Source organism: Coenobita brevimanus, chromosome 103, assembly GCF_032717465.1.
Source record: "Coenobita brevimanus isolate Jiangsu-jjx chromosome 103, ASM3271746v2, whole genome shotgun sequence".
NCBI lineage: Eukaryota > Metazoa > Arthropoda > Malacostraca > Decapoda > Coenobitidae > Coenobita > Coenobita brevimanus.
Window position 1 is genome coordinate 9,566,548 of NC_137056.1, and position 27,650 is coordinate 9,594,197.

Genomic DNA, 27,650 nt, shown 5'->3' on the forward strand with positions numbered 1-27,650 from the left:
ATGAAGAACATATGTGGTTGGAGATTGTCATGTGCAGTGCTGGTTGTGGTTTGGGTGGTGGGTATTGGTGTACTTTGGTGGTGCGACTGTGGGATTAACAGTAACCACACCCTTCTATCTTTTATTCAAGGTAAGTCACATGACCAGTAATATATTGACTAGGCTTCATCACCAAATTCCAGTACCAGCCAGTTAGGATACTGATTAGTTTTCGAAGAATCAGGTAGTTTGTCGAGGAATTAGTTTTAAGCAGTGACAGTCATGACCCGTTTCCCATTTCTGGATGATAAAGCCTAAGCCACAAATGGTTTTCAAGGATTTCAAAGGGCTGTATATTCATTATTCATAACGCAACATTTCGAAACAAGTTTTTTCTATAACACTTCTGTTGCAAATGAATAGTAAAGGAGTTATAACTTGTTAATTTACTTGTAATTACAATCTCTAACTGAGCAGTCTTCCACAGATTTGACAGAACTAATCAGCACTTAGCTTTTGAATTGCAGCAAATCAGAGCAACTTAGCTCTCATGCCAGAATTCAGCGGGGGTTTAAAATCAGTGCATTCATGGCTGTTGTGGGTCACAAGTTTGTGAAATCCTTCCAGTTAGGCATCCATGCAAGCATGGTGTAATGGTGTAAGGTCTCTTGGTTGAATGCATAGGTCTAGGTTAGGTTCAGTGGGATTGGGTACAGGGGGTACATAAATGCCCTAAACATCTATCTATCTATCTATTGCCAGATGCCACAATCCAGTATGGGGTGGCCATTTGACTCTGAGTTATTTGTTTTACAGGGAGGGGCACTAACCCTCCACCAACCCATTTGACACGTAGGGAGCATGTATGGTTTGGTTATATGGTTACCACCCAGCGTTGTAAATGGTTTCTTGGCTTACAAGAAACCATTTGGCTTGTCACTCAATGTAAAGCCACCTGTAATGGAAAGAAAAGCAATAAGTAGTGACAAATGGGAGAAATGGAGTTCCCCCGAGCTAAGCCCTGTATTGGACTATATAGCCCCGCTAGGGTTACAGGAGCGAGCTACCACTCCCGGCACGGCAGCCCAGGCAAGGCTCGAACTCGCAATCCCCTGATTACGAGTCCGGCGCGCTACCACTGTGCTACCGCGCCCCCCAATAAGTAGTGACAGGAAAGATGTGAGAAATAGGAAGAGAGGAGGGCAGGCACAGAAAAAGAATAATAAAGGCTCATGTAGTAAATGCCAGGAAACTTTTATTTCAGGAAAAAAAAAAAAAAAAACTACTTTTCTAATGTTTTTAATTCCTTATCATTTGATTTTGATGTAGATTCATATTAAAATCCCCCCTCCTTTTTTTTTTTTTTTTTTCCCCACCGCCACTTTTGGGATAAGGGGTATGTAACTGGCCAATAAATGATTTCCAATTGAGAAGACTATCAAAATCAAACGAGTACCGTATCATCAAATGCATTAGATAATCATAGCTTCATTGCTGGACTTGCTTTTGGCTTCTGCTAAATATTAATGTACTTTTGAGTGGTCAGTGGTTATGTATTTTTACAATTGTTAAGTTTGTTGCACAGTCTTATTTGTGGGTATTACATCGGTGATATGAATGGTAAAGTAGGGAATGTGAAGGTGGATGGCATAGTTCGTGAGTGGGGTGTGCCTGCTGAGATAGATGAGAATGGCAGTGCATTAGTGGACATTTGTGCTGGGAGGGGGTTGGTGATAGCCAATGCCCTCTTCAGGCACAAAATGATCCACAGGTATACATGGTGAGTGATGAGAAGGGTAGGTGGTGAACTGAATGAAAGGAAGGCAATGATTGATTATGTGTGTGTGGATGAAAGGATGCGAAAACGTGTAATGGATGCAAGAGCTTATAGAGGTTGGGGGAGTGGACTTTCTGACCATTACTTGGTGGTAGCCAGAATCAAGGTCATATTAGGATGGAGAAATAGAAAAAGGGAAGGATGGGAAGAAGGAGTATTTGTAAGGAAAGTGGAAAGGTTACAAGAGGATGAGAAAAAAGCTGAGTATAAGAGAGAAGTGGAGGAACGATTGGGCAATTATGAATTGGAGCAGATGAGGGACTCGGAAGGTGTGTGCAGGATATTTACAGTAAAAATATGTGCAGCATGTGATATGGTGTGTGGGATGAAGAGAAGATGGAGGGGTGTGCAAGGAACAGCATGTTGGAATGATGAGGTGAGACAGGCTCTGGCACAAAAGAAGAAAGCATACAATGAATGGATGAGAAATAGGGGCGTGGAAGAAGTTGAGAGGCGGAAGAGAGAGTTATATGTAGAAAGAAAGAGAGAGGTGAAAAGATTAGTAAGAGAGAGTAAGAAGAGAGCGGATGAGGAATTTGGAAGGAACTTGAGTGTAAAGTGGAGGGACTGTAAGAAAATGTCCTGGAAAGAGGTGAAAAGAGTAAGACAGGGTGGAAGTGAAGTTAGCAGGGGAGTGAAAGGTAAAAATGGTAGATTACTAGTGGAGAACGGAGAAAAAGTGAGCAGATGGAGAGAACACTTTAAGGAATTGTTGAACATAGAGGATGGAAGTAATGCGAGTATAAGTGGCTGGGGAATGGCTGGGAGAAGGAGGGAGGTGAGAAGATAGGAAGAAATCAGTAGGATAGAAGTTGTGGAAGCAATGAAGAAAGTTAAATTGGGGAAAGCCCCAAGAATTGATGGAGTGTGTGGTGAAATGCTGAAGTATGGGGGAGAGATAGTAGTAGAATGGATGTGGAAAATGTGCAGATTGGCCTGGGAGGAAGGTAGAGTCCCAGAGGATTGGAAGTCAGGTATAATTATTCCCTTGTACAAAGGAAAAGGGGAAAAAGAAGTGTGTGGTAATCATAGGGGCATCTGTCTTCTTAGTATAATAGGAAAAGTGTATGGTAGGATACTTATTGACAGGATTATAGAACACAGAGGAATTAGTTGGAGAAGAACAGGGAGGCTTTAGGAAGGGAAGAGGTTGTGTAGATCAGATATTCATTCTTAGATCTTTAGTGGAAAAGTTTCTAGAGAAGGGAAAGAAGTTGTATCCGGCTTTCATGGATTTGGAGAAAGCATATGACAGGGTGGATAGACAAAGATTGTGGAAAGTATTAAGAATATATGGAGTAGATGGGAAGCTGTTGAATGCTGTGAAGAGTATGTATGATGGTGCTAAGGCTGCAGTGCGTGTGGATGGCGAACTGAGTGAATTTTTCTCTTTGAAGGTTGGGTTGAAACAGGGATGTGTCATGTCTCCATTGTTGTTCGATCTGTACATGGATGGGGTAATAAAAGAGGTACAAGGTAGGGTAGTGGATGTTGGAGTGGCCCTGGGAAGAGAGGGTAGTGTTTGGAAACTCCCTGTACTGTTGTTTGCAGATGATACTGTGTTGTTGAGTGAAGACGAAGGAGAGCTGCAAGGCTTGGTGGATGAGTTTGGGATAGTGTGTAAGAAATGGAATCTAAAGGTGAATGTAGGGAAGAGTAAAGTGATGGTCTTTGAGAGAGGTGAAGTCAGTGAATGTACAGTGAGGTTGGATGGTGAGGAATTGGAAAATGTGAGTACATTTAAGTACTTGGGTAGTGTGATGAGTAAGGATGGAGGTTTGGAGGGTGAAGTGCTTGAAAGGGTACAGCAGGGAAGAAAGGTTGCTGGTTCCTTGAAAGCAGTGATAAGAAGCAGGGAAGTGAGCATGGAAGTGAAAAAGTTACTACCGGTACATGACAGTATTGTGACACCAACTCTAACGTATGGAAGTGAAGCTTGGACGTTGTTGGAAGGACACAAGTCAAGAGTGAGAGCAGTGGAAATGAGTTATTTAAGAGGAGCCCGTGGAGTTACATGGAGAGACAGGCTGACAAATGAGGATATAAAGGAGTGTTGTGGTGTGGATATGAATGTGATAGGAAGCGTTAGGAGGAATGCACTGAGGTGGTTTGGCCATGTGGAGAGGATGGAGGGTGAAAGACTGACGAAGAGAATGTATGTGAGTGAGGTGGAGGGGGGAAGAGGGAGGGGGAGGCCGAGGATGAGATGGAGGGATGGGGTGGAGAGGTATATGAGAGAGGGGGATGTGAGTTGGGAGCAGGGCAGTGAAATGGTGGGGGACAGGGCGACTTGGAGGTGATTTGTTTGTGGCCACCCCGAACGGGATTGAGGCGTCTGGCAATAGATAGATAGAGACATCAATCAATCAATCAATCAGTCATTTCCTGTGGCACCCCACGGGATGCATAGGGCCTCAGTGAACTCTCTCCACCAATATTTGTCTCTTGCCATCTCCTTCAGGTCCCACCAACACTCCTCTCCTGCTTCTTTTTTCATTGTCCTCAACCAGGTTTCCCTCGGCCTACCTCTACCTCTTCTTCCTCTAGCAGTCCACTCTGGCACATCCTGTATTAAACTACCTTCTTTTCTGTATATATGCCCCAGCCACTTCCAGCGAGACAGTCTCACATATTCATTAACTGGTTCCACTCTCGTAATATCCCTTACTCTTGCATTTGTAACTCTGTCTTGCCACTTTACCCCAAGCATCCTTCTCAGTATTTTATTCTCAAATCCTAATACTTTCTGATCTGTTGCAATTGTACTGTACCATGACTCATGCCCATAAATTAAAATTGGTCTAACCATGGACTTGTAAATTTTCACTTTAGTATGTACCAAAAACATATTATTATTCCAAACAGATTTCAACATTCCAACAGCTCGCCAAGCCTGTCTAATCATCTCCTCAATTTCGTTGTTTAATGATCCATTAGATGATACAATCGTTCCCAGATATTTAAAGTTTTCTACATTCTTCACCACATTATTCCCAATTACACATCAGTGAAATAAATACTGGTAACACTTAACTATGAAAACCATACATAATCGATTACCTTCTTTGCCAAGCTTAGGACAGTATCATAGGATGTTGAGGTTAGGACTGATGTGCATAGGTTTGCTTTTGCAGACAGATTATTGGTACATCTTGTTGACCCTTTTGTGCACCATGATTTGATTCATATCACCAAGATCACCTCCCATAGATGCTTGGTGATGTGATAAGTACATCAAATTGGCATATAGATATGATTTGTTGTAAAACTAATCTCCCCAAAGTTGCATTTTGACCGGGATCATGTCACAAGCCATAAAAATGAATCTGAATGAATGAAAATAATTCTCCTGCCACTCAGACCTCTTTGGCTTGGAGAGCTTTGTGTACATCCACCCACACAGAAACTTACTGCTGTGTGTGAAAGAATTAAGGTTGGCTTGTGTAATATAGTACTGTAGGTACCAGTATAGAAAAACTTTATATATATAAATAAATATATATATATATAGTTTGGCTCATCAACACCTAGTGATTTTTCTAGTGTGTTCTGTGACATTTTCTCATCAAATTAGTGGGGTCTTCTCTGTGGTATTTTCCTTGGAAATGTACCTTTAGAGGATTTTATGATTGTCTTAAAAATTGCTTGCTGTGACTATGGCACAGGGATGTGTATCTTGCAGGAGCTACTTTCAAATGATTTCTGACTGTGATGCTGTCAGTGAACCTTCTTGGTTGTTGTTTACTACTGTGTTGCCCCCTATCAATCTTCATGAAGGAACCAGTCAGGTAGCAGAGAGAAGCTCAGCAGCAAATGCTTTACCTTTAGCCAATCAGTAATGACCTTGACACACCCTGAGTGCAACCTGGTTAACCTGCCTGCAAGAGCAAGTGCATCTCTTCAAATACCGGTATGGTATTTTGCGAAGGTTGTGCCCCTGTGCAGTGTGGCATAGTACAGCATTGTTATCAAAATAACCTGGCAAGCCATGAGATTTTCTGTAGTCACAGTTAGCCTATACCTATTGAAGTCAAGTGTCCAAAGTGTAATAAAGTGTGCTGGTACAATGAGGATGAGTGACATTGTTGGTGCAACAGCACTCAGCCACAGTCAGAACCACATGCAGACCAGGTTGTGGGCGGTATCCCTATTCCCGCTGAATTGAGCGCGGCCAAATTGGACGAGCATGCCGAAGCAGCAGTGGCTTGCTTTAAGGCAGGTGGCTGGTCTCATTTTGAGTGGCTTTCAAAGTTAGGTTTTGTGGTGGTCTGGATGGTTAATGTCCTGGGGGGGTCTGGGGGAGCAGAGACCTTCCCCCCAGTTAAGTGTACCAGGGTTTGGTGTTCACAGTTTTTCTAATTTTGTGTGTGTGTGTGTGTGTGTGTGTGTATTTACGTAGTTGTGATATACTGGAAATGAGCTACACTGCGGGCTCCTGTCTATGTTTCTCGATAAGCCAAGTTTTGCTTTGAACTCGTTTAAGTTTTTAGACTGGATGATCTCTTTGTCCAGGCTGTTCCACAGGACTGTGCATCTATATGGAAAACTATATTTCTTGATATCCTTCAGAGAACTTGGCTTTTTCAGTTTCATTCTGTGTCCTCTTGTTACTCTCCCATCCCATACAAACAGATCTTCTCCGTATTTTTTTTTTTTACTCATGTTGACCCAGAACACTGCAGTCATGTCACCCCTCTCTCTCCTTTCTTCTAAGGAAGGCAGTTGTGTGTGTGTGTGTGTGTGTATTTTGATCAATTTCTGATGGTGATGTGTTGGAAATGCCTGTTTTTGCCATGTGAGGGGGTGGAGAGGGTGTGGGGGCAAAAATGGCAAAACAGGGCGTTTGTGATAAAAATGACCATCAAAAACATTCAAAACACATGAAAAACCATCAGAAAAGACAGAAATAAAAAATAAAATATAGGGATGAGTTAGCGTAAAAAAAAAAGAAATTCAAAGACTCTACACCTTAATATTATTACCATAATCTTGTATATTTCACAAAATTATAGACATTAAACACTGGACTAGTGAACTGCCAAAAAAAAAAAATAAATAAAAATAAAATTAATAAATAATTCCCTAGTAAGCTGTGCAGCCTTCAGATTTAATCATTTTTGGTCAGAGTTTCAAAGACGTTACCAGTTGTTATTGGTGATAGATTAGTGTAGAAGAAAGGAGTTATTGTCATGTGGTACAGTAGTCATTCAGAGTTTTTGTCAACTGCATGAAGAACAGTTTGCAGTGACACATGCTAATGCAGTTTTGAAAAATCAGTGAACAACCACCAACAGTCTTTCATATTGTGTGGAACCCTGGCTATGACTGCTTTTCAGCAAAGAGTAAGGGATGGAGTGAACAATAGCTGTGACTCAGCTGCACTATACCTATATAAAAATTGCAGTACAGTACTTCACAGAGTTGAAGAGTTGTTATTGAGTAACCCCAGTCTGTTTGGCCTAATAGACCCATCAATCACAGGCAAGCAATTGCAGCACCAGTGCCATCCCATGCAGTGAACTGATGTTCCCTGTTGGTAGATAGTGCTTCGCCACAGCAAGGTGCAGGGAAGAGTGTTGAGGTTTGGTTCCTGGCTGAATCCCACATTTTGCATCTCCACTCAGCACAGGGGTACCATACTAGGCTTCACATCACTCCTTTATTTGGTTGTGCTGTATGGTTACCACACAACAATGTAAATTGTTTCCCAGGATGAAGGAAGGCATTGGGCTTGTCACTTAGTGTAGTCACCTAAAGGCAAAACTACATTGAGTGTATGATGGGTGTCACTACTTACCATTAGGTGCTGAAATGTAAAACCCAAAACTGCCAACTCCCATTTTACCCCCTTCAGAAGATGGTAGGTGGTGGTTACCATCATCCACTCACTTGATGTGCTGCCTACTTCTTTCACCTTTATAATTCTGTTTGTGTCCACCCACCTGTCTTCCTATTTCTCCCTTTTCTTCCTATCACTTTTTATTACCAGTACTTGTCTTTCCACTCCAAGTAGCTCTACATAGAGTGACAAGCCTAAATTTGTCCTGCAACCCAGGAAGCCATTTACAACACTGGTTGGTAACCATATAGCCAGATAACAAGGTGATGTGGACCTTCTATGGTGTCCATTCTGAGTGGAGAGACACAAATGTGACATCGATCCAGGAACCAAACCTTCACACATTTCCCCATACCTCACTGTTGAGGGACCGTCAGTCACAAGGGTAGATAGGTTCACTGCATGGGATAACCCTGCAAGGGCAGTTGCTTGCCTTCAGGTGATGGGTCTGCTCAGCCAGACAGACTGAGGTTGATCAACAACAGTCCCTTTTGGAGCATAGTGGGCCGAGACTAGGTTACTGTTAGTTTAGAACATTTAAAGGTAGGAGACCAGTTTATGCCCCTGGTAGCATATACATTACTGGCCATATCTTGGGATTGAACCTTAGTACAGTCAGATCTCACTGTATGTTTGATGGCAGTATGATAAGCTGATAGAACGATGAACTAAAAGTTTTGCTATAACGATGGCATAATTAACTCATACGATAATTGTGATGGCTGTGTACAACAATCACGTTCATTCAAGGTGCCTCCTGCAGAAGCCAGCAGCCAGATGTTAGAGTCAAGATGGCTGCCCAGTGTTTACATTTGCTGTCTCCCATTCATTCCATTTTGCACATGCAAGGCCATTGAAACAGAATAGCTGTTGCCAAATAACAGGGCAGGTGCATAACGAAGTGCATTTTGTGATATTACCGTAAGTGAAATGACAACTTTTTTTTATGTGAAATACTGCAATGTTTGACTTGGAAGTCGTGTCTGGCAAGTGTACTAGCTACACCTAGTGGAAAGTGTGGTGCTACTGAAAGCCGTTTTTTTTTTTTTTTCTTTCTTTTTTTTTGGGGGGGTTCCTTCCTTGTTTTATGGTTATGTAGTCACAGGCACCTTCCTTTTTTTAAGGTTACGTGGTCACAGGCCCCCTCCCTATTCCCACTGTGTTGTATCGACCTTGCTGTATAATAACTTGCTGTGCGATGTGAGGTGTGACTGTACTGTACTTGGCAACAATGGAGTCTGACCCGAACACTCTGTCAATTGCATTGTGGTATAATAATTCCCAGATTCCTGCAAATGCTCTAAAAAAAACACACACAAATAGTTTTAAAGAGAAGGCTCATTGTTTACAGATTCAATACTAACTTAAAGACAAATAGCCTAACCATCCCTGGTGGGATTATGGTGTCTGGCTGTAGATAGATAGATAGATAAAATCCTTTAGCAGTTACTGTATTTCAGAACAAATTGGTAAAAAATCAAAGACATTTGTTGAATGTTAAACATAAAAGTTACTGGAAAAATAAGAATGCTCGTAGATCACCTACCCACTCTGTGATGGATTATTGTCAAAATAATGGCAATAGTAAGGTAATAAAGCAAACCTTTTTATATCACTTTGTTTTTTTCCCCCAATAATTACTGTGTGGTAAATTTTAAATGCATGATTGTCGTTAATGGGGAAAAAAAAATAACAAAAACTGGTTATGTCCCTCTTGAATCTTGAGAGTATTATAACCTTTTGGCAGTGACAGATAAGAAAGAAGTGATTGTTACTTATTGGGACATAGGTAAGGGAGATAGTAAAACAGTGACCAATTAGCAGAGGGGAAATATATACTGTACTTAGAGCAACTAACAAGCCACAGTTATGGTACATAAAACACCAGGAGGAGATAGTATTAGGCCTAGTGTAAAAATGTTGAAGAATGGTGGTGAGTACAAGGTGTGTAGACTGAAATGCGAGACAGGTAAAGTTGCAGAAGACTGGAAGAAAACAGTTCCATTGACAACTATAAAGGAAACAAGAGTAAGGAAGAGTGTAAGAATCACAGAGGGATTAGTTTATTGAGTATACCAGTGACGGTGTATGGTAGGGTGCTTAGTCTGTAGAGAGGATGTGTATTATAACTGAAGAGAACATAGGTGTGGAAGAGTAGGTTTGGAAAGGGTAGGGGATGTTTAGACCAGATACAGGTGTTTACAATGAGATATTCAGTCAAGAAGTACATTGCATGTATGGGCTTGGTGAATCCTTATGACAGGGTGAATTGGGAAGGATTGTGAAGAGTGTTGGATATTTATGATAGAAGAGAACGGAGTTGTTGAGGGCAGCAAAATCCCTTTATGAGGGTAGCACCACATGTATCAAGGTTAGGAAGAAACTCAGTGATGGTTTTAACTCTAGTGTAGGTGTGAGACAGGGATGTATTGTCACCTCAGTTGTTCAGTATACGGTACCGTATGTATGGATGGAGTAGCAAAAGAGATGAAAGTGAGGACAGCAGGTGTAGGAGCAAAGCTGAAGTTAAATGACAAGGAATGGAGTCCCGGAATCTGCTTGTATGTGGATAATGATGTTTTGTTGGCAGGAGGTGGGAGTGACTTGCGAAAGCTAATGAATGGGCTGAATAGAATCTGTACAAGAAGAAAATTAAAGGTAGCCAAATTTGAAGAAAGTAAGATAATGGTACGTGCAGTGCAGGGTAGAAAGAAGAAACATAGTGGAATGCAGGGTGCAGATGGGAGGTGAAATACTTGAGGAGGTCCAAGGTTTATAGTTTTAAGTATGTGGGAGTTGTATTGTTTATATATGGCAAAATGATAGATGAAGCTAAGGAGAGATCATTTCATGAGAGAGTAGTAATTGGAGAACTCCATTGTATTTTGAAGGGTAGGAGAGCTAGCATGGAGATTAGGAGAGCCCTGTGTGAGAGAGTTTTACTGCCGAGAGTCTCGTACAAGAGTGAAACCTGGGCAGAGAGCTGTCTAGGTTGCAGGCTGTTGAAATTACCTTTCTCAAACAGCTACAGGCATAGGGAGAATGGAGAGTATAAGAAATAGTGAAATTTAAGGGCATTATGGAATGGAAGGAAAAGTTATTCGAGTGAGGTGTTGAACTGATGAGTGGATAAAGAGGAACACTGTACTGAGATGATGATAATGATAATGAGTTTTGTCACTAAATTAGAGGCCTGACCATGACCACCATGACCTGCCTCACCTCCTCCCAGCACACAGCAGTACAAAACTAGAACTCTGTAACTGATCTGCAGACAGTAACTAGTCTCCACCTTCTGTCTCTTGCAATGACCTTGATCCCATTGGGGAGATTTGGATTTTTTTCTATCAGCAATGGCCCATACCAGGACACATAACCTGGCCTAGTCAGATTATCTTGATCTCCAGTAGACATGACCAACTTATCTCTTTCACAACATAATACTGATATGACTCTTTCCAACATACCCTCAACCCTTTCCACTGCGCATAAAGGATTTGGATTTTTTTTTCTATCAGCAATGGCCCATGCCAGGACACATAACCTAGGGCCTTCAGATTCCTCACGCAGTCTCCGGTTCTCCTGGAATCATTGTGAGACTCTGAGGTGGGAATAATAATAATACCAGCGAAAACAATCATCTCTGCCAATGTAATAAGTGGAGACTAAATAGTACTGAGCTGCTGTCTGGGTAGAGCTGTGAGGAAGATGATGTGTTACAGCACTGTCACTGTATTGGAGGAGTGGCTCTGACCGTAGCTAATCACTGACTTGCTTCTCTTCCCAGGGGTTGTGGTGGTGTAATCAGAAGCATAAAAGTGCCTGGCCATGAACTCCAGGGTTGATTTCACAAGCTGGCCAGAAAACCTGGGACTTGTAACAGGGACCTTGATTGTAAATTTGATGCGGTGGCTCAATCGGTAGAGAGGTGGCCTGCAGTCCTAACGGACCCAGGTTCGAATCCCGGCTGGGGCAGGGAACAGTTTAAGGATTTGAATTTCATTAAATCAGGCTTTACTGATCTACCAGAAGACCCGCCGACATGTCGTAAAAATACCCCCGCTAATACCAATACACCAGTCCTGTATGAGACAGCCCTAGCATGTATTCAATATGGATGGTGGGTGTTAGCGCCGAAGTGGTGACATGTAGAGGTGTATGGCATGTAGGAGGACTGCTGGGCCTTGATAGCAGGCTGTGAAGCCTATGCCCAGAGTCGGACACATAAAAAAAAAAAAAAAAAAAAAAAAAAAAAAAAAAAATCAGGGGGAAGATTGGAACTTAGCAAAAATTGATTGTCTGCCTTAATAACCCTGAGGTAGTTGATAGGTATTAATCAGTGGCTTGTTCTTCCACCTTGCCTAAACCTTGACCTGTCTCTTCTTCTCCCCAGCTCACAACACTACAAAAACAACACACAGCAGCCTCTCAGGCGGTGCCAAAAGGAAGGTGGTGTGTTACTACAGCCTGCCATATAACTTGTCTCTGGCCCCCTCCCTGTCTCCCAAAGATGTGGATGCTTCCCTCTGCAACCACATTGTCATCTCTGGGGCACAGGTCATCAACAACAGCATTGTTCCACTGCGCCAGGAAGATATAGAGGTACAGTGAGTCTTCACTTGAAAGCTAGGAAGTGCTCAGCCTTTTAAATATATTACTGTATGTCAAAATGAATGGGGTCTTTAATATTTGGCATATCTTTTGTTCAGTTGTCTGTGGAAGGGACTTAGTGTTACATTCTGTCAGCCATGGGTTTTTTCTTTTTTCTTTTTATATAACAAAGTATTATAAGAATATGAACAGTATATGAACTTGTGACTTATCAGATGGATATAAAATTCTGTGATGTATTATATCTGGTCTGGTCTTGATTATGACACAATATATGATTTATGGAGGAGAGGGTTGCATGTAGTATAAATTGTTTGTATATCTGTAGAAACAGTAGTTGTCAAAGATAAGAATGACATTTGTAATTGTAGGAATTCTTACACATGCTAACAAACATAATTCTGTGCCATTCTGTTTGTGTGTGTGTTTGTGTGTGTGTGTGTATGTGTTTGTGTGTGTGTGTGTGTGTGTGTGTGTGTGTGTGTTTGTGTGTGTGTACACAGATGTATTCTGGTGTGGTGCGTTTGAAACAGCGTGTGGCAGGGCTGCGCGTTCTGCTCAGCCTCCACCATGGCCTCACGACCCTTGCCCAGGAGCCCCTGGATGTATCTGTGTGAGTCATCCCTAGACATTACCACCTGCCTCATCCTTCCCACTACCAGCCTGCTTTCACCCACCCTTCCCATGACCACAACTACATTCACACACCCTGTCAACCACCATGTTCATCCACCCAACCCATCACCACATTCACCCAGTCTAGCCACTGCCATGCACAACCCACCAAACCCACCACCACTGTCACCCACTTTACCTGCCATCACACTCATCAACCTTACCCACCAGCCCACCAACTGCCAGCCTACCTCCACCCACCGCACCCTATTCACCCACTCTATCCATCGACTTAGTCTCTTATACTAACCACCACCTCACCCACAAAAACAGCTTCAGTATGCACATTCATTATTACCGCATTCTTTCTATACAAACTTGATACTGCAGTAGAACTAATGCTAATGCCTTTTGATTAACTTTACACTTTTAAAGCAGAAGTCAGCTCAGAGTTAAAGTAATTACAAAAAGTAATAGTTATTGCTGAGTATTCTAAATGCATGTATAACTTTTAAGCACTTGATTCCAGGTGACATTGTTGTGTGTTTATTCATTTTGTGACCAGACTATTATTCTATTCAGTTTGGGAAAGACCTCTTGTATTGAACGGGTTTATTAAGGATGCATTATATGCATCGAGTTTTAAAAGTTTATCTATAGTTTATCAGTAGTTTATCCATAGTTTATTTATAGGTTTATTAACGTTTTATATAACCAAATTTTGGTGCCTGGTGGTTTAGTGGGTAATATATGACGCTCTAATTGGATTGAGCTAGTGAAGGTTTTTATCCAAGGGGTGGTTGGGGTTTATTGCTAATGTAATGCCACTCAGGGATGAGTGAGGCTGGTCACTCTCATCTTAAATGTCAGGACCAACTTGCCTAGCCCCAGGCTCCTACACTCCTCATGGGGTAACATAGGATTGGATGATGATGATGATTATCTGTGAGTTTATCTATAGGTGACATATGGATGTATAAGGTATGTAGGATAACTACTGGGCCTTGGGAACAGGCCATGCAGCCTATGCCCAGAGTCGGATACGAAGAAAAAAAAAATCAGGAGATGGCAAAAATAATGTGAGAGATGTTCCCAAACTCAGTGGGTCAATGAACATTGTGTCAGAACATGTCACTATATGACTGTTTCTTGTCTACTCCAGGTTTGCGTACAATGCTCGTCGGTTTCTGGTTGCCCACGGATTTGATGGACTTAATGTGGACTGGGAAGGTCTGGGACAGTCACCAGGCACAGTAAGAAACATTGTTGCTAACACCAGTAATGAGGTCCATTACCTCTTTCTTCAGCTCAACAATGCCCTCAAGGTACGGTGATGATAGAGTCTGGGGCACAGTTATAGTTCAGTTTAAAAGTTTTTTGTTTGAGTGCCTGTTTGAAAATTTATCTTTTGTCTTGTTACCAATACCTGTTCCAAAGTGAAGTGTACGGCAGAAGTATTTAAATGTTTCTGAAGTATGTTCATGCTTGCATTTGATGCTTCATTTTATATTTTAAAAGGCAGTAATCTCACTTCTTCAGTTTGAACACTTTCAAGTGATGGGGTGCACTTCTTAAGTTTGATCACTTTCAAGTGATGGGGTGCACTTCTTAAGTTTGAGCACTTTCAAGTGATGGGATGATATATATAGATGGAAGAATGGAATAGAATAATGCGTTGGTGAGAGAGATGGATGAGGAACAGAAGTGGGTGATAGAGGAATGTGAGGACCAATAAAGCAACATGGAGCCAGTTCTACCTTGGCCATCCCTTGTCATGGGTTCCCAGGAGGGACCAAGGTGTTTGAGATGATGATGATGATGATGATTATGAGGAAGGCAGAATTGTCACTGTAGAAATTTCAGTTTGGGCAGATCCAAAACAACTTTAGTTGGTAGAGGAAATATTGAATACTTCAGAGTTGTGATTATGATGGTGATTGTTTAAGATTTATGTAAAGTATGTTATTCTTGGGTGGCTGATATAAAATTCACATGAAGTACAGAACATGCCATTGAATACAAGTTACCTTGAGATGTGTCTGTGATTTTTTAATTATTATACTTTTTACGCATCAGTACTGTACAACCACTTTGTTCTCTATCATGTTGTCGGTTATACTTTTTTTCTCCACGTAGCTGGCCTCCCACCCTCCCATGCTGCTGACAGCACTCGTTGGGCCAACGTGGGATGTTGTTGACCGCTTGTATAATACGCAGCAGCTGGCAAAGTGAGTTGCAGAAATCATTGGGAATGTGATTAATTTCTAGTTTACTTTGATGAATTTGTGGGTCTGGTTAGTACTTGGATGGGTGACCGCCTGGGAACACCAGATGCTGTTGATATAACGTTCTCCCTACGTGTCAAGTGGGGTTGGTGGAGGATTAGTGCCCCTCTCTGTAAAACAATTAACTCTAAGCCCTTGGCCACCCCGTTTGGGATACATGGCGTTTGGCAATGAATGAAAAATGAATTATAAATGCTGTGAACAGTAGGCAGTGGGACTAGGCCTGTATGCACTGTACCCTAGTTTATTGCACACTTCATTATAGTGGTTTTTGTTATCACTGCTAGATAAAAATCTGCACCTGCCATTATCATGCATTTTTTGGTTACTTCATTTTCGTGCATCTGAACTAGTTTCCATCAACTATGATGGTGCAAAATCTGTGGTTTCTGATGGCTTGAAGGATTAAAAGATACAGCTACCACAAATTGCTTCAAGAGCATTTTCACCACTGCCAGAGCCTTAGAGGAGGCGTGTTAACCTTCGTAATGAATGGCCATGGACGTGTTGTGAGTACCGTATACACTACTAAATATTTTCAATACTCACTTCTGATTCCTCATTTTCTGGTTCCTTTTCATTTATTTCTTATTTTCTGTCCCCTATTTGTGTGAATAGGGTCTTAAATAGGTGCTATGCATATCCGGTAGAGAGTTATGTAGGTGGTTTTCTGAGTTAGGCAGGGGCCCATTATCCGGACGGACCCACTTTCCGGACATGCCTTTGGCTCTGTTACATCGGATGGTGGAGGGATTACTTTACATAATTTCTGGAACGCAATATTCGCATGAATTGAGAGGTACCTGTATTCAGTGAGTGTAAATTTTTGTTTCAAGTGGGGTGCCTGGTACTGTACCAATTAGGATAAATCCCATAGGTTCTGTGCTTTCGTTATTGCACAGTCTCACTGTCATGCACTAGGCATGGTACCACTTACTCATAATAACCAAGGGATCACTATTTGGCAGAAGTTTGAGAAGTTGATGATGATCATCATCATAATCACACTTTCTTACATCTAAAGGTAAGATGTGATATGATCCAGATACAGAGAAAGAGAAAATATGAAAATGGGAGAACGGTCATGAGCATAACCGGTGAAGTATGCCACTAAGTCATCTACATATCATTCAAATCCCCCAGAATCCTGATTCCACCTAGCATGCCCACCCATTTCACAGATACAATTCACATACACCTGCCATATAGTCAGGCCATTGATTATAAAGTTAAAGAAAGGAAGGGAGATGCTGAACTCATATTGTGTGCTCCTCTTTTCATATCTCATCCATTTACCTTGATCCCCTCAGTTCCCTAGTGTCTACAACTTCCATACCACACTTTGTCACTCACTCATATACCCTAACAATCCACCTTCATGTTCTGCCATACATCCTTGTGCCTTCAGACATTCATGTACTGTACTGTACCTGCTTCATCCCCATTTCTGGTGTTGAAGAGGGATGCCTTTTTGTGTTGACACTGATACGATTGGGCAGAACTGCCCAGTTATACTGTGTGAGTGCATTTCAGCTAGGAAAACTTAAGTTAGCATCCAATTTTATTTCAAGCTTTTCTAGCTGTCTGGACCCTACCTTGGGGATGGAAAGGAGGTCTGGATGCTGATGATGGTGATGAGCACAGTTCAGTAAACAAGATTATATCCACTTTGTATTCCTGTGTCCATTTTTTGTTACAAGCACACTAATGATATTCCCTTTCTTTAAATACTAACCAAAGTACTAAGCCCTTATGTCCTTTTTTGTTTTATTTATTTTTTTGTTACTAAGCCCTTCATGAATTAAAGAGAAATTTCTTATTCAGGGTGCAGTGTTACCAATGAAGCTGACATACCAGTCTCCCTCAATTTACAGTGCCAAATGTAAGGTAAATGTTGATACTGTGGATCAGTACTCTGCTGTATAATGGGGACTGCCTGTATGGTAAGTCCTTTTTGTATGTCAGGGATCTTTTCCAAAATATCACAGCTTTTTTCATATAGCCTGTACTACTGTATGAAAATAAAGATGGGTGTAGATGCCATTAGACAGCTGCAGTACATATCTCCCTAACTTAGGGTATTGAACCTGTGGCAAGGTATTAGCCTATGTTTCTGGGATACAAGGCTACTACATCATCCTTGTTACTACTTTTACTTCTCCCAAGCATTCATCCACAAATTGTGGGATACAAAGCTGTTGCACCATCCTTGTTACCACATTTACTTCCCATAAGCATTCATCCACAAAATGTGGGTAGACACCAGCTGCTTGCATAATGATTCAAACCCAGGCATAGTCAAGCTGGCTGCTGTGTAGCCAGCACAGCTAACCACAGCCGTTGCAGCTATTTGTAAATTGGGGAAAATTGGTTAATCAGCTGTTTAGAAAGGAAATTGGAAAAAAAAATGCATATGATACGGACTTTTTAGTGTATTCTGTGCCAATAATGCACATTGGTACTGTATCCCAGGCTTGTTGACTATGTGAGTGTTGGATGCTACTACTTCCACACTTTCACCAAACTGCTGCCGTTTACTGGGCACAACTCACCTCTGCAAGCGGCTCCCCATGAGCTTGGCTACTGGGGAACACTCAACCTGCAGTGGGCTACTCGGCGCTGGTTACAAACTGGGATGCCCAGAGAAAAGCTTGTTGTTGGCATCCCTACTTTTGGACAGTCATGGAAGTGAGTTGTTAATCCCTCAGATTCAGATAAAATCCTTTTTTCTTTAGTTTACTCTTGCTAGTACCAGACATTATTCAACTTCAAAAAGGCCTATCAAACTGAATGGGTTTATTAGGGCTATATCTGTCCCCTGCTTGATAAAAAGTCTATTAAGCTGAGTAAATTGTCAGGAGATGGCAATATTAAAATTGAAAAAGAATCCCAGAGCAAAATGGGTTGAACATGTGTGCTGGAGTTATGGATGAGGTGAGAAAGTGGGCTTTGTACATAGTTGAATCATATTGTCAAGGGATGGCAAGAATCCATCCATCCATCCATCATCCACTCCTACGTTGCCCCATGAGGAGCGTAGGAGCCTGGGGCTAGGCAAGTTGGTCCTGACATTAAAGATGAGACTGAATGAGACTGACCAGCCTCATTCATCCCTGAATGGCATTACATGAGCAGTACACCCCAACCACCCCTTGGATATAAACCTTCACCAGTTCAATCCGACTGGAGTGCCGTAATTACCCACTAAACCACCAGGCGCCATAATTTGGTTACATGGTTACCACCCAGCAGAGTAAATGGTTACCTGGTGTACAGGAAACCATTTGGTTTGTCACTCAGTGTAGAGTCACCCATAGGCAGAAGGAAGAGGAAAGAATGAAGGAAAGATAGATAAAAGAGAGAGCGTAAAGTCACCCATAGGCAGGAGGAGGAGGAAAGAATGAAGTAAAGAACGAGAGAAGAGGAAGGAAGGAAGGAAAGAAAAAAGGAGGAAAGGAAAGGACATACACCTAAGAGCAGCACTACATCAAGTGAGTGGATCGTGAGTGCCCCCACCTACCTAACAGATGGCAAGAATAGAATTTTAAAAGACATCCCAGACCACAGTGGGTTGAGCACACATGTGTTGGAGGGGTAAGATGGGGTAGGGTAGGGGTCATGTAGAGTTCATTTTTGGTGTTGAGAAATAATGACCTCACTTGTGTTGTAATCAGTTTTGTAGCTTATGATACGTGAGGAGGGTCGTTGGCCTGGAAATCCATTGCCCCCAGATATCACTTCAAAGAAAGTAGACAGAACACTTGGAACTGGGTCCTTTACCTGCACAGGACCCTGTAAAAGTAGACAGGCTTATATGGTTTTGGAATGTTAAAGACATAAACAATGAGGAAGAATGGGAAATTAGGCTTCTGAGCACTTATGGAATGGTAAAAGGTGGAGTAGAAGTGATCATGAAGGAAGAAAAGAAAGAAGTAACCATTTATTGTACAATACATCACTGTGTGATGAAAAAACATGGAAGTGAAATACAGGTTTTGAAATCAGAGGAGTGTATGATACATAGTATGAGTGGAAGGCGTTTGTGTTGCTGTCATTGCTCAGTCCTGGTCATGCCTGGCCCAACAGACCTATCAACTGCAGGCAAGCATGTGCCCCCGTGAGGCTGTCCCTTAAGCCCTGTCCACACTAGCGGGCAATGCCCGTGGGCACAAGCGAGCAGTTTGCCTGTTGACAGGCTCACCGCTTGTGCCCGCGGGCAAATGCTTAAATTGCCCGTGGCAATTTATGTATTTGCCCGCGGGCACAAGCGGTGAGCCCGTCAACAGGCAAACTGCTCGCTTGTGCCCGCGGGCATTGCCCGCTAGTGTGGACAGGGCTTTATGTTCTCTACACTGTTGATGTGTCTGCATTTTAATTTGACATATGTTGTGCAGTGTTCTGTAAAATGGGCCCTGTTGTGTGGGTCTTCTGCAAGTGAGGCATGTGTCATTTGAGATTCCACCCAGCTCAAAAATAAGGTGGTAACTAGGGAGGACTGGGTGATGTCCTGATCTAAGCCTAGTTAAATGAACTCAGTTCTATCTTAGGATATCTCTGATGGGTGGATGTCAGGACTTGTAGTATAATGTCCTGACCTAGGTGTATTGCCCTGCTCATGAAATGAGAATACAGGTGTTTATTGCTAGTGTTGAAATGTCTGTAGTTGGGATATTGCTGATGAGGGTCTGGTAATATTTTTATGGTGTGATTATTTTAGGGTAGCTGTGTGTTTAATTTGACCTCCATATAGTTACAGGAAGAGAAGGGGCTGGGCTCAAATATACTAAACTTCCATGGATGGAAAACAAAGGCGGGTTGACTTTATCTTGGTGAAATGTTACATTTTTTCAAGCAAAATATAAGAGCTTGCGGTAACTCTCAGTAGTGTAAGTGACAAGGTTTTTTGGTCATGTAAATTCTTTCAAGGAAGTAATCAGTTTCCTACCATTAACTAATCCTGACAACAGTAGCTTAGCCTCAGACCTTGCTGCTGCCTTGAAAGGAGCACTATGGGCATGGTTGTTATTTTTATTTTAAAAGAGAAAGAGTTTTGGGATTTTTTTGTGTGTGTGCACACATGTTCATATGTTAACTTATAAGCTTTGCCATCAGGTATTCATTTCCCCCCCCCCTCTCCCCAGACTCCAGTCCAGCAACTCAAACATCATTGGTTCACTTGCGGTGGGCCGTGGGATGTTTGGGGGTACGGCGAGCTATCCTCAGGCGTGTACCTTCCTGCAGGAGGGGGCTGTGCACTATAATGATGTATACCGCCATGCTATCTTTGCAACCAGGGGCACCGACTGGCTGTCATACGAAGACACCACCACTGTCAGGGAAAAGGTAGAACTCTGGATACAACATGTTCTCATTTTATTATTATTTTGTTCTGTCATATCCTCGGTAAATAAAAAATAAAAAAAATCTTTTAATTTCATTGCAGCCTTTTAAAGTTGAATTTCCAGTTTCATCATTTTATAATACCAGTTGCAAGGAAGTTAAGAAAAATTTTTTAATAGCTTTGTCTTACAGGATGGATTGATTATATGTGGGTATGCGGCCCTGATTACACGTCAGGAATATGTTCCATCATATCACAACATTATTCATGTATGTGACACTGGAAATTGAGGTTGCAATGAAGATTTTAATGTTAATACTTCTATAATTTACCTAGGAATTGGTAGCAGAAAATGAACAGAAACAAGAATGAACAGTCAGAGGGTGTGCGAAACCTTTGATCTACGTTAGGGCTGACTGTACTACTTTTTTGTGTGATGGTGATGTTGACCTTTGATCAATTGTTTTTAAAACTGAATTACTGAATTCTTGTCTGACTCTCAACTCTTCCACCAAATTTCATTTAAATCAGATCAGAACAATTTGAGCTGACCTTGTCTTGTGACCTTCATCTGTGACCTGTTGTTCTCAAAACAGAGTCTCTGCATCCCTGCCTAACCCTTAGTTTTTTCACCAGTTTTGGTCCTAAGTGAAACAAAATTGTTTTAGTTATAGGACAGAACATTTGACCTTTGACTAACTGTTCTGGAAACTGAATCCCATGATCCATGCTCTACCTTGAATCCTTCCACCAAGTTTTGTCTAAACCAAATAATAACTAACCATATGACCTTTGACCTGTTGTTCTAAAAAAATGGCATGCCACCTCCTTGGCTGACCCACAGCCCTATCTTCAAATTTGATGCAAATCAAATAAAGACTTTAATTTATTTTGCTCACACAAACACATGAGTTGAAACTTGACCCTGGTCTTTGATTGTTCTCAAAGTTATTTCATCCTTAGCCAACCCCCAAGCATTCCACCATGTTTGGTCTACCTCAGATCAGAAATGTTTTAGCTGTTTTGTTCATGCCTGGGACAAACTTTGAACTTGCCCTGTCACCTTGACCTTGACTGATTATTGTAAAATTGAATCTGTTCTTTTTTGCTGCACCTTTAATCCTTGCACCAAGTTTGGTCCAAGTTAAATCAGACTTGTTTAAGTTGACTTCATCATTTGACACTGCCAATTGACCTATTCTCAAAAATAATGTTTACCCCCTGACTGACCCTTGATCCTTCCACCCAGTCTCATTAAAACTTGATCAAAACTGTCCATGTTACACTGTTAACACATACATATTAAGCAAAGCTTTACACCCACTGCACTATGAGCACATGGGTGTAATAAGGCTACACTAACAAGAACTGCGTATACCGATAGTCCTTGTGTCACCTTTACTGAAAGGTTATTTTTGATATTAATTTCACGGTGAAATGCAAAAAAATTAATATAGTGAAAGTTTCATTGCTGGAAGGACACAAGTCAAGACTGAGAGCAGTGGAAATGAGTTATTTAACCCGCCCCGTCCCGACGACGTATGGGTACGTTGCAACAATTTACATTTGCCAGTCCCGGCGACGTACCAGTATGTCGTGCAATTGCAAGGTCGCTAATTTGCACAATTTTCAATTTTCGCACGTGATTTTTCGTATGTATACATGGGACACCTTCCTCTATTCCTGTACAAGATACCAAGCAGGGACAATGCCTTACACTGCATAACCTCCCCCCTCCCCCCCTCACGACATTGTCTTGGCAAAGGACCTGTTACCAGTGACCTGGCTAGTAAAGTTATTCAGGGCCAGAGTGATTCCCCAATCGATGACAATGTGGAGGACAATGTTTACATAGCATTAGAAGAAGAAACAGCCAGAAATAATGATCAGGTAGTGTGGCAAAAATAGGTCAGGTATGGTGATTAGTTAGTGAGTGAAACAATGCTTATAATGCCTTTATTACTGCTTGAAAACCAATATACTGTCATACTACATATACATTCGTACCAAGTAAATAAATAAATACCGTTTATGAGTGGATAAAATAGGTACCCTCCCATAGAACTCGTTTTCTTTGGTGCCAGCATGTTAGAAAACCCACTCAGGTAAGGAGGAACTCCTACCTGGATTGGGCACTTTAAACCTCTGGTGAGCGATTTCTCTATGAATTTTCGATGTTTCTCACCAAAAGCGAAGGTTTTAGCCAAAAAAAAAAAATTTCGAAAAAACCTCGGGACTGGGGGATGTCGGAGGTGCGGAAAACCTCGGGACGTGACGGGTTAAGAGGAGCCTGTGGAGTCACATGGAGAGATAGGCTGACAAATGAGAATATAAAGGAGCGTTGTGGTGTGGATGTGGATGTGAGAGGAAGCGTTAGGAGGAATACACTGAGGTGGTTTGGCCATGTGGAGAGGATGGAGGGTGAGAGACTGACGAAGAGAGTGTATGTGAGTGAGGTGGAGCGAGGAAGAGGGAGAGGGAGGCCGAGGATGAGATGGAGGGATGGGGTGGAGAGGTACAGTATATGAGAGAGGGGGGGGATGAGTTGGGAGCAGGGCAGTGAAATGGCGGGGGACAGGGTGACGTTGAGGCGATTTGTTTGTGGCCACCCCGAACGGGATTGAGGCGTCTGGCAATAGATAGATAGATAGAAGTTTCATTGCTGCTTGTAAAGTTGATTTGCCAGTTTCCATATCATTTACAGTAACAACTGTTTGGAAATGATTATAGTGTGTGTGTAAGCAATTAACCCCTTAAAGTCAAGGATTTAATTTTTGTTTCAGCTTTGCTACTTCCAAATACTTACATAGTGTATGAGAGACTTTTTAAATTGGTGAGAGTGAGGTTCAGTATAGCCTTCATTATCCCTTTCACAATAGGGTGCTCTCCTTAAACGAATAAAATCATCTGGTAACATAATAGTAAGAAAAAATTTAGAAAATACATTTCTCTTCATTTCTTCTGGTTAAAGGACAGATGCTTTGATGCTAGCTAATATCAGACGATTATATTCAACTTGAAAACAGTCTCGTGTACTGAAGGGGTTACCAGTAATGAAAGCTGTATCTAACCCTTCCAGGAAAAAAAAAAAAAAAAGTCTCATATCCTAATATAATCATTTAAAGGTATGCTTTGTTCACTTTCATTAGGTGTAAAATTACTATCACTGTGTCTTGACTGCTGAGCTGTTACAAGGGGGTAAAAACTAGAATATGGTGCTAGTTACAGTGGAGTGCTATGAAAAGGATGTAGAGCCATAGTATTATCTTGACCATTAAGGTGTGGGAAATAAATTGCATAAGAAGTAAAATCACTGCTACATTAAAGTGAATGAACTATAAAAAGTATAAAATAGAAAATACAGGCATGTCATGGGATGGAATGGGTTTAATGAGGAATTACCTGTACTGTATAAGATGTAACTGTATTGATTAATGGAGGTGTTTTATATCCCCTTCATAGTAAGGCATCTCACCTAGGCTGAAGAAAATTAAGTGGTAGTATCATGACAGAAATAAGAAGAAAGACATCATGACACCAAAAGGATTAACTTTGCATGTCTGATTTTAATTTTCTTGCTTTTGAACAGCATTACTCAATTTAGGGGAGATGTCCTTCAGTGAGGAGATTAATGGAAGCTATAAACCCTCCAGTTTGAAGAGTCTGCCAAGATGAACACAATATAAAGAAAATATTTAAAAATGCCATTGTACTGAGAGTTAACCATCCATCCACCATTTATTATCCAAACCGTTACTACTCTACAAGGAGCCTGGGCCCAGGGATAGGGTATTCATTCCAGACATTTCAGAGGAGACTGACCAGTTACATTCCCTTGACTGGCATTATGTTAGCAATAATTCTCAGCCACTGCTCAGAACTGGACCATGATGGACCTCATCTGATTGGAGCTCCTAAACTCACTAGACCACCAAGGGTGTTTAAATAATTGTGCAGTAAAAATCCTATTATTCGGCAGCTGAATATTCGGTAGATCCGATATTTCAGCAGTTTTGAGAAATAGTTCCATTTACAAATGTCTCTGATTGTTCGGCAGATGTCCAGAATTGTCTCGGCAGTCCAGGAAGTATTATCTGAGACTTGTAGGCCTACTGTTTCATTACACTTGTATATGTTCACTAGTTTCTATATTTTTCAGATTCAGGTATCGTACTATACTAATTACAATATTGCACAGTATCATACAGTACAGTAACCCTCCCCCCCAAATTAGCGACGGTTATGTTCCAAGCCCCCTCGCTAATATTTAAATTTGGTAATTCTTGATGCCTTCCTGAAAACGACATTTACCGGTAATTGCATTGCCCATGAACCACTGATACTGTAATGCATTACCCATAAATAAACGTTGCTTGTTAAATCTGTTTCCCCGTTGTTTTAAGCTGTACGGCTGTGATGGCTCTTGTACTTTGATTCCTCAGCATAATGGTGGAAGGGACTGTTCTAAGTGTTTAATTAAACCTAACCTAACCGAGTTTAACTGTACCAAATAATTTAACCAAACCTAAACTAACCTAAAGTCGGAAAAATACACAAAATAAACGAGGAATATGAATTGGTATGTCTTTCTGATGAAAGTTAAACGTACATTTAGCATTCATTCATTTGTTCATTGTTGTGTTTATATGTGAAAGAGAGAGTATTGATGCAAACAGTAATATATTCCATTAACCCCTTAATATCCTCTGGCGTTGAACAACCCTTTACATTACCAGTGTCAGTGACTTCAAGTTAGTGTGAGCTATAAAAAACTGTGAACAATTATGGGAAGGGAACGAAGGTCACTGGTATGTTTACATGACTCTATGATACGATCCAAGCAGTCAGGCTGTTGCTTAATCTCAGATGTTTTCGCCCTTTTGGTAAATGCACTGTAACTTAATGAATTGTTCCGTGAATCATAGCAAATCAGAGCCTGGGTTTAGGAAGCTAAATAACACAGTGCTTGGTGCACCAGATGATTATCTTCCTATCTTTAAGAAAAATAAATTGATTTCAGAAGAATGGAAGAAACTTACTCTACATACTCAGATGGATTAAATTTCTTCCACCGAATTTTCTTAAAGATGTGAAGAGAATCGTCTGGTGCACCTAGCAATGTTTTTTAGCATCCTAAACCCATGCTGTGATTCACTATGATTCACGGCAATCACCTGGTGACGTTGAGTTATGTAAACATACCAGTGACCTTTGTTCCCTTCCCATAACTGTTCACGTTTTTTTATAGCTCACACTATCGCGACGTCACTGACACCAGTACTGCAAAGGGTTGTTCAATGCTGGGGGTTATTAAGGAGTTACTGGAATACATTATTGTTTGCATTAATATTCTCCCTTTCACATATAAACACAAAAACAAACAAAAGAATGAGAGCTAAATGTACGTTTAACTTTCATCCGAAAGACCTTACCAATTCATATTCCTCCAGTCTATGTATTTTTCCGACTATTTTATTTTGTGTTTGGAGAGAGTCCTGTATGCAGAACTCACTCTAAACACATTTGTAATAATATATGTAGTGATGACAGCATTCACCAATACAAATGATGTACTGAGCGTGTAGGTAATATTCCGTATCATTTCAGTCATCCAGGAAGTGTTATCTGTGACTTGTAGTCTTACTGTGTGATTACACTTGTATATGTTCACTAATTTACATATATTTCAGATTCAGGTATAGTACTGTATTGATTGCAGTATTGTACAGTATACAGTACTCTCTCCAAATACAATTGTAATATCTTAAGTGGTGATGACAGTGTTCACCAATACATTTAAGGTACTGAGTGGGTAGGTTTTTTTATTATTCGGCAAATCCAATTTCTTGGCACCAGCCCGGTCCTGTAGATGACAAATAATGGGACTTTTACTGTATATGGGCAACAGTGATAATACACAACAGTAGTACACAGTACCAAGACCCTTCCTTTATCTCCTGTGTTCATCATAGAACAGTGTCTTTCTTGAACAAGCACACTAATTACATTTGTGTCTTGGTCCCACACTGTTGGGAATGCTTCAGAGAAAAGAATAATATTGTTTCATTTTTAAAGGCTCCAACATGCTGGCATGCGTTGGCCCTGGTTACCTATTGGCGGCTCTCCATGCTACTCTCTCTCTGGTGGCTTCCCTATTCAGTCCCTTATCCCTAAGGTCACACTCAATGCCCTCATCCCAGGTCTTTTTTGGTCTACCTCTCACAACTACCCATAATGCTAACACTTCTCACTGTCTGCACCTACTTATCATCCCCCATCCTCTCCACATGCCCACATATGAGTATTAAGTTACATTTGTTTATTGTGAAGATACAAGAATACTGGCCAGACTCTACAGGTAGTTTCACCATGTTGGTATAATACTTCTGCAGTTCCATTTTGTACCTCTTTCATTCTGCAGGTGCAGTGGGCAGGTGGTGAGGGTGTGGCAGGAGTGATGGTGCTAGACCTCAACAGTGACGACTGGCCAGGTATGTGTGGGGGAGTCACATACCCACTCCTACGTGCTGCTAGGGATGCACTCTCACTCTCACACTGAGATCTGATGGTAGGAGAGGAGAATGTGATGTGGAAATGAAGAGATGGGTATTGTGAAGTCATATTACATGTACCTGCTTGTAAATTAATGGACTTGCCCTATCTGCACTTGTTGGTTCTTAACGTGAGTTGCAGATTAAGCATTTATAATATTAACATAAGTAAACTAATGTGTTCCCTGATTCAACCTCTTAGGCACTTACGGGCCTCGTAATGCGGTAATTTCATACCAACCCCAGACCATAAGGATACATTTCAGCACCAACTGGCAGTTTTTACAAACTTTAGGTTACTGGTACATAAAACAGTGGTTTGATAATAGCCTATATGAATATAAATACTAGATGCAGTATATAACAGTTTTATAGAAAAGAACACATTAACTCACTTAAGGAAGAGGTTTGATGTGTGTCCTTGAAATGCAGTCCAACTGTACTAAGATGTTTAACATAAGTTGTGTTAGAATAAGAGGTAGAGTGAGGGTTAAAGGAAGTAATTTAAGAGGATGCTGTTGGTCAAACGGAGCAGTTTTGGAGGGTTTTAGACACTTAAGCATTTTTCCCATAAGACATGTGGAGAGGATGG

General features: G+C 41.2%; 1 protein-coding gene across 1 annotated transcript; it reads left to right on the top strand.

The window, feature by feature from the left end:
• On the top strand, positions 1-27,650 carry LOC145415585 (acidic mammalian chitinase-like). The gene is made up of 9 exons (XM_080284806.1): positions 1-130; positions 12,049-12,257; positions 12,770-12,879; positions 14,044-14,206; positions 15,018-15,109; positions 17,639-17,854; positions 20,308-20,509; positions 26,929-27,236; positions 27,529-27,650. Exons 1-8 carry the CDS (start codon positions 1-3, stop codon positions 27,064-27,066), a joined length of 1,260 nt encoding a protein of 419 aa, XP_080140932.1. The 3' UTR covers positions 27,067-27,236; positions 27,529-27,650.